An 8,940-nucleotide genomic window follows, 5' to 3' on the forward strand; every position below is an offset into this window, starting at 1 on the left:
TATAATAATTAAAATTTTTATAAATAGATCAAATGTTGTGAACAATTATTTCTATTTTTACTCAAAAATAGAGTCAGAAAATAAGTGCTGCCCCCCTTAACATTTACCTTTCTCCCTTAACAGTTGGACCAAAATTTTCCTTTTAAAAGCAAGAAGCCAAATTTATTGCAATAAAAGGAAAAGAGAATAAAAGAACAGTGTGGATTATGGTTAGCGTAGAACAAAAACAGCAGAAGAACAAAGACAAACAAAGCAATTACAACCAAGCAATATTGACATCTTTATCTTTGCCAACACCTTTGTCTTTGCAATCTCATTGGTCCCAACTCCCAAATGATTAAAATTCTTGCTATATGAGTCATTATATATACTTAATTGTGATTAATTATTTTCTTTAATTATATTATCTTTTTTTTCCTTGTCAGAATTGTGAATTTTTTGCTAGATGAGTTCGTATATATTCTTCGTTTCAAATCATTTTATTTAAAAAAAAAAAAAGAAAAAAAAAAGAATCTCCTTCCAGAAAAATTTCATTGCCCATAATAATATCTGTTAATAACTATACTAAGAATATTTTCTTTGCAGCCAAACAAGTATAAATTCAAGTCAGCTAGCATGATTGAACTATCCATTTCCTATAGAGAAGTACAAAGATAAAGCATGTATTGTTATTGAGCTTGGTTCAAGCCAATCCTATACATATTGATTCTTACTTTCATGCATTCTCAACCCTCAACAAAGCTTTGACAGGAAAAGAGAACTTAGAAGAGATCAGAAGGGTGGTGGAATTTGAAGCAAAATAACAGCAAGCGTTGCAGCTTATAACTATAGCTGGAAAAGTTGGTAAGTTTTTTTAAGCTTTCCCAAGAAAGTCATGGAACCAAAGATTTGATATTATTGTTTTATGAAATGTTACTTGTCAGTCTCATGTATATGCTTTGTCTTTCTAACAAAAGTCATATAGTTAAGTTGGAAAAGGAATGATTTGATATGCTAATGTTTAAGTCATAATATTTCATGTTTAATCTTAAACCATTTGTTTTCAAAGCTTTGCAATCTTTTTTTCAGAAAAAGGGAAAAACAACTTTAGTGTGCTATCCAAATTGTTGTGCAGTGTATTCGAGCAACTGTAGGCATGTGCAATAATTGAGGTTTAGCTTTTATATTATTTTGAAGAGAATGAAAACTCTTGATTTTTTAGTTAATGAGGTTTTGATACTCGAAATATGAACAAAAATATACAAATTTGTATTTGAATATAAATATGTTCTTGAACTTTCAAACTGCATAATGTTTTGAACTATGAACTAACATTGTTAATCAATCTATCGATATGATATTTGACCAATAAAATTATGTCATGTGTAAGTCAAGTTTAAAATAAAAATTTTGAATAATTTTTAAATTTTCACGTGGATGTCACTTGGTAATTTGTGATTGGTGAAGAAACTATTAATAACAAGTTAATTTCTTTTAATTTGTTCTTAGAAAAATGAAAAGAAAAAAAAAAGAAATCGAGTTCAATTTGTTGCGTTTATTTATATATTTAATTATGAAAATATTTTAATATCTTAAATATATTTTAAAAATAAATTTAAATAAAGATTTATTTTTATTAATTAAATAGTAATATTCATGTCTTGATAAATTAAGTCTTATGCCTTACAAATCTAAGTCTAAGTTAAGTAGATCGAATGAGTTGTAGACGTATTTATAATTTAGTTTTAATTAAATTAATCAATCGAATCAATTTGATTTAATTAATCGATTAATCATTGAATTAATTTTGATTGATTATCGAAAATGATTTTAAAAATTTTTTAATTTTTACATTAATTCGATTTGAAAATCGAACTAATCAAAATAACCAAAATATTATAAAACCTATTTATAAAACTAAAAATAAATGAATTTGTCCATTTCATTTTAAGTTATTAGAGTTTTTAACTTAATATTTTAGTATTTAAATATCTTTGTTGGATTTATTTAAATTGTTTCATATATGTGAAAATAAGACTTTAAAATATAATGTATTTTATTATTCAATTAATCAAAAAAATTAACTTAACCGATCGAATTAATTTTGATCGATTAATTTTAAAAATTAAAAAATTTGATTCGGATAATAAAAATAAAATAATATAATTAGGTTAATTTGATTTTAAGTAATTCGATTTGAAATTAATCGAATCAGTCGAATGAACATCCTTCATAATTTGATCCTTAAACAAATTTAATTTTTTATACCAATTAAGAGTTTAATTTTAATTATTAAAATTAAAAATTAAAAATTCTATTAATAATCACGAGACAGTTAACACTTTAATTTCAAACTATGAGTATTTATTCTGAGATTCTCTTAAACTTTTCATAAAAAAAATTCCTTTCAACTTTTGTTATGGTGTATATATATATAAATATACTAACAATTTATCATATATAAATATACATGTATTTTTAATTAAGGCTAGCGTTTCTATTGATCACAAACCCATTTGACTTGTTGCTTACCTTATTATTTGATTATAAAGTAAAAGCAAAAGTAGCAAATAATGGTTGATATTTTCTTTGATATTACCTAAACAAAATTCTTACTTTTGTTAATTAAGTAAATTTTTTATCATATAAAAGGTCAAAATTTTACTATTTTTTTAAAATTAGTTCTTTGGCTCTTTTCACATACTTCCTTTAAAACCAAAAACCCATAATCATTTAGGATTTAAGATAAAACTATTAGTTACTAACCATAAGAATCTTTTTAAAATAATTATTTAATTATTAATTTTTTATTTTACTCATTTAAGTTCAAATAAATATTTTTTATCACTCGACTGTTAAATTTTAATTAAATAATAATGTGACATTGTTACGTCAACTATCAAATATCACATGAAACTTTATATAAATTTTTATTTTAGTTATCAATATATCATGTGATATGATTATTGATTTGATAATATTATAAAACACAGGCTCATGGATGTGATAATATCATTTCAACACATTGTTAAATATTAATGGTTGAATGATAAAAATATTTATTTAAATTTAAGTGATTAATTGAAAAAATTAATAGTTAAATAATCATTTTTTAAAGACTCATATAATTGAGCGATCAATTATAAATTTTATCCTAAAATTTATTGGTAGGGAGGAAAAAATAGAAAAGGAATGAAAAAATTTATAGTTTAATCAGTTAAATTTCATAACCATATTTGCCAATCAGTTCTTAATTCAGTTTATATATATTTTACAAATCCCACGATTTGTTTGGACCGCAAATATTACTGCGGTCGTGGCCAGTCAATTGCCTGTCGCATGGCTGGTTCCGACCTTACCACACAGCCAATCACGAGGAAAAAGGATGAGAACATGACTAGCCTAACCATATCACAGTAATAGGTGTCCATGGATCCATCCATTCGTCTGGATTGTGATACGATTAATTTCGAATTTGATTTTAGATATAAATTTTAAATTATTTGATTTTTATTTGAGAATATTTTTCAATATTAATAAATAATGTATATTAATTAAATTTTAAAATTTTATTTTATTTTAAAAATATTTTAATAGTTAAAGTTTAATTTCCAGGATTTGTTACCTTATTAAGTTAATTATTTCAATCTCTATTTTCTAAGATTTACTAATTTTTTAAAAAGTATACATATCAAGAAATGAATAATAATAATAATAATCTTATAATAATATACCAAAAATTATTTACTTTTTATTTTTGGTCCCTTCAAATAAATTAATTAATTAAAATAAAAATGCCCATATAATAAAAATATTGTTTTCTAAATGAAAAAATTATATCTTTTTATATTTATTAAACCAATAAGTCATATATATACTTCATTTACAAAAATATTATTCATTAAATTTCATTGAGTTATTATTTTTAATAATTTAATTAAATGACAAATAGTAATTGAACTGCTAAATTATTTTTATCAATCACTAATTGAACGCATTGTATGTTTTTTTTCCTCTGCAATGGAAATTTCCCTCAAAAAGAAATTAAGCTTTAATAAAAAAAATAGGACAAATATACCAACTCCTTTTGTAAATATGGTGCTATTTTTTGTGCTACTAACCATATCCAAACCTTAGTAATTCAATTTCCTTTAACGAAAAGAGCCTGCTTTTCACCTCTAATTCGGAGAGATATACAGCTACAAATTGTGTGCTAAATTTAAGTATAGAAAGAACAACTTTTTAATATTTAATTTATTTTTAACTCTTCAAGTTAATTTGTTTGAGAAAAACATAAATTATGCATTTAAATTTTTTCAAATTTATAATTTTTAAAAGTCTTAACCAATATATACATCTTATGAAATAATAATCAATTGCCTTTCAAAGCTTTTCTTTTTTTTTTTTTTTTTTGGTAATTAATGAATGGATTGAACTTTTCAGAACTTAATTATTCACTTGGTCCAGAATCATCTCAAGAATTTAAAATTGGATCAATATCAAACTTTAGCATAAGCTTCTCGTGTCCAAAAATTAAAATAAAAATTAAAAAAAGAAAGTAGTTGTCCCAAAAGGACCTTTGAGAAAAATTATATTTTCGAAATGATTACAAACATGGAATTCAAACGTGTAATCTTTTGTCTTTAATTTCATCTAACTTTTTCAACACATGGTCGGAAAGTGCTTTCACACCATTTATATTTGGTACATATTATCATCTTATAATTTCGCAAAGAAGTTTTAAAACTTTAAAACTAAACTTATATATATATAGTTAACACATATTCACTTAAGTGAATATATATATTAATTTATTATTTTGTATTTAATCATCAAGTGGAAAATTTATAAATCTATTAATAAAATCATTATTTGATTATTTAATAGAGCTTGAAGGACATATTGAACCACAATGATAAAACTTATTACCATGGATTTAACGAAGTTAAATGAAACACTAATTTGTAAACATATATTGTGATTAGAGTTTGTTCTTGTTTCATTATCGATATATAAATTTTATACATATATCATTAGTGAATCATATAATTTATTTGATTCATAAAATCAGAAAAAAGTTTTTGTATATTTATTTTAATGTTTTATAAAAATTTATATTTATTCATTAATAATATAATATCATATGATTCATTGATCAGGTATAAAATCTAGACATAATTATACATTACATATAAGCTCTTAAATTTTTTATTTACTTTTTTTTTTTAAAAGACCCACTTCTTTGAAAAAGTTTATACATGTGACTGATTGCACTGATCAAAGGATAATTATAACATGATTCTATATCTCACTTAATCATCTCATAGAGACAGAATTTATATTATTAATAATACTAAGGAATACAGTTTACAGGTAGACTGTAATTGGAAACCAAATGGAAAACGGAGATATCATCCAGTCTCCAAGCCCGCTAAGGAAGATTGTGATAGTTGCATCCATTGCCGCCGGCATCCAGTTCGGATGGGCTCTGCAGCTGTCCCTTCTAACACCATACGTCCAAACCCTTGGCGTCCCTCACACCTGGGCTGCTTTCATTTGGCTTTGTGGCCCCATTTCTGGCCTTCTTGTTCAACCCATTGTAGGCTACAACAGTGACCGTTGCACCTCTCGTTTTGGTCGCCGCAGACCTTTTATTGCTGCTGGAGCTACCTTTGTCTCTATTGCTGTCTTCCTTATCGGTTTCGCCAAAGATATTGGTCACCATGCTGGTGATTCCTTGGAGAAATCCACTAAACCAAGAGCGGTTGCCATCTTTGTTGTTGGGTTTTGGATTCTTGATGTGGCTAACAACATGTTACAAGGTCCATGTCGTGCTCTTCTTGCTGACCTCTCAGCCAATGACCATAAAAAGATGAGAACTGCAAATGGTTGGTTCTCGTTTTTCATGGCTGTTGGGAACGTCTTGGGTTATGCAGCTGGTTCTTACTCACATCTTTACAAGATCTTCCCCTTCACAAGAACTAAAGCCTGTGATGTTTACTGTGCAAACCTCAAGTCTTGCTTCACCATTGACATTATGATCCTCTTGTTAGTGACTGTAACCGCGATTACGACAGTGAAGGAGGATCCCTTAACCAAGCAAGTCCAAGAGGAAGAAACCAAAGCACCGGCTCCTTTCATTGGGGAGATTGTGACAGCTTTCAAGACTTTGAAGAAGCCAATGTGGATCTTGCTTCTTGTCACTTGCCTCAACTGGATAGCTTGGTTTCCATTCTTGTTGTTTGACACTGATTGGATGGGGACAGAGGTTTATGGAGGCAAGGTAAAGGGAAATGCACATGAAGTTAAGATTTACGGAGATGGAGTGCGAGCAGGAGCATTGGGGTTGATGATTAACTCTATTATCTTGGGGTTAACTTCACTTGTGCTGGAACCCGTGGGCCGCTTGATTGGTGGTGTCAAAAACTTGTGGGGTATTGTGAACTTCATATTGTGCGCATGCCTGGCATCGACGGTTTTGATTACCAAGATAGCTGAGGCTTGGAGAAAACACAATGGGCCCGATCTCGTCCACCCTCCACTAAACATCAAAGGCTATGCTTTGGCTGCGTTTGGACTCTTGGGTGTTCCACTCGCGGTTAGCTCCTTATCTTCTTTCATCTAATTCTACATATATATAAATCAGATAGGGCAAAACTACAAAAATATCATGTCATTTGAATAAAAAATGATTTGATCCTTGAGGTTTAGAAATTGATAGCTTACCAAAATCAGTTTTATTCATCCGTTACAAACTTACTAATATATATTAATAGTATTTTTTACAAGTATAGACAACAACATTATCTTCTTTCATCTATTTCTACATATATATAAATCAGATAGGGCAAAACTACAAAAATATCATGTCATTTGAATAAAAAATGATTTGATCCTTGAGGTTTAGAAATTGATAGCTTACCAAAATCAGTTTTATTCATCTGTTACAAACTTATTAATATATATTAATAGTATTTTTTACAAGTATAGACAACAACATATAAAAAAAATTACTCTGTTAATTTTAACTTAAGGAATTTAAACTTTGCTGTTAAAATTTAGGTTTGATTCTGCTGTCAGTAATTTATTTTGATGCAAGATTTATAAATTCAATATAAAATTTTTTAAACTTACTATCTATCCTAATCTTGAAGTAAAATAATCTCCTCTCATCTTGAATTTTTTTATCAAAAAATAACTAAATGTCACTTTTCAAGCTTCAATGAACAAATTTATTCCCACACAAAAGGGTAACTTAATCCTAATAATCACAAGCTATATATTATAACAACCCTGGCTTTATGCAGGTAACATACAGCATTCCATTCGCTTTGGCATCCATCTATTGCTCTAATGCAGGTGGTGGTCAAGGTAAAGTCTAGTGACCTTTTGTTGCTTCAGTTTTGGTGTGTTAACTATCTTATATCAGGAGGCTTCTCATCTCGCTTACTGATTTTAATGACGTTCTGAACATGGTAGGTCTCTCTCTAGGAGTGCTCAACATGTCGATAGTTATCCCACAGGTGAAAATTCCCCCACTTTTATCATATCTTCTTTGCATTTGATGCCTTCAAAAAAGATTGGGTGCCAGGGAAAAGGCTAAATATGTGGATAATTTATAATATAGTGGGAATTAGAATATGTTACTATTTGGTAAAGTTTTCTACTTTTCAAAATTATAAACACTTTATAGCTTAAAAAATTTTATATATGCGTGTTAAACTTAATATATTTTAATATTAGCTATTTTGATTAAAATAATATTTTAAAATTCAACCCAATAAAATATAATTTGAATTAAAACAATATTTTTAATCTTATTTATTTTGATTCAATGACAAAAAAATATAAAACTTACATTATTATAAACGGATCTCTCCTCTTAGATTCATTTATTTTTTAATAAAAAAAATGGGAAATCTACCTTAAAAAATGGTTTACACCTTCTAAAAATAGATAACAAGAGTTAATTAAGTCTTAAAATTAGACATAATAATTCGTTTATAGTTTATATATGTGATATATCAAACATTAAATATATATATTTTTGTAAAATTTATATATAACTTTTACTAAACTTTTAAATTATATAATTTTCATTTTTTTCATATTATTTTTGTGTAATATAATTATGTCGGGTTTAAAATTATTGGATTAAGTATTGCATTTTGTCTGTAAACGGCAGATGTTTGTATCGGTAGTCAGCGGACCACTGGATGCAGCATTTGGGGGCGGCAATTTGCCCGCCTTTGTGTTGGGCTCCATTGCGGCTGCTGTCAGTGCGTTCTTGGCAATGTTGGCACTGCCAAACCCACCTAAACAAATATCTCTTTCGCCAGGAATGGCTGGTGGCCACTAATAAATCAAGCAACCGTCTCAAACTCTGCCTCCGCCACCATTTTTAGTTTAATTTGTTTTATGTAGTTTTATGTATTAATATTTGCTTTGATGCAACGCAATCATGTCCCGTCCCATGCCTTCCTATGTATTTGTAAGAGTTTATATATATAGGGAATTGCAGGGAAATCCTTTTATTTCTACAATCTAAGCTATGTTTTTATGTATCAGAACTTAGAACATTGAACAGATATCAATATATATATATATATATATATATATATTCATCTGTCTACTTTAATGAATCATAGTAAATTTCTGTTGCATACAGATTATTTTACATTTTTATACTTTCTTCAAATGAAGCAAACGGATATAAAATCATATTGATTCTCTAAATACCTTTATAGATATTCTTCAATGTTCTGATTATTCATAGAACATGATGAGAAGCAGATGAATAATCATCTACTTTCAAAAGAAATCAAAATACTTTTTAAAAATTCTACAAGATCCATTCCTTTCTTTTTTTTTTATCAAAACTTCATCGAAGTTTTAATTAACATTTTATATATATATATATATATATATATATAGGGATTTATATGGTTAAATTCTAGAGGG

The 8,940-nt window shown here is 27.3% G+C and overlaps 1 protein-coding gene across 2 annotated transcripts; it reads left to right on the forward strand.

Moving 5' to 3' along the window:
• Positions 1-621: 621 nt before the first annotated feature.
• Positions 622-8,522, forward strand: LOC111315768 (sucrose transport protein SUC2-like). Of its 2 annotated transcripts, none has more exons than XM_022917768.2 (5): positions 622-843; positions 5,346-6,577; positions 7,287-7,350; positions 7,459-7,502; positions 8,165-8,522. In XM_022917768.2, the coding sequence occupies exons 2-5, from the start codon at positions 5,375-5,377 to the stop codon at positions 8,336-8,338; spliced, it is 1,485 nt and encodes a 494-aa protein (XP_022773503.2). In that variant the 5' UTR covers positions 622-843; positions 5,346-5,374; the 3' UTR covers positions 8,339-8,522. The 2 variants fall into 2 exon arrangements, with proteins under 2 accessions (XP_022773503.2, XP_022773502.2); XM_022917767.2 differs by having other exon boundaries at positions 627-843; positions 5,353-6,577.
• The last annotated feature ends 418 nt before the right edge of the window (positions 8,523-8,940 follow it).

This window comes from Durio zibethinus, chromosome 20, assembly GCF_047325235.1.
Source record: "Durio zibethinus cultivar Kanyao isolate XHJ-2024 chromosome 20, ASM4732523v1, whole genome shotgun sequence".
NCBI lineage: Eukaryota > Viridiplantae > Streptophyta > Magnoliopsida > Malvales > Malvaceae > Durio > Durio zibethinus.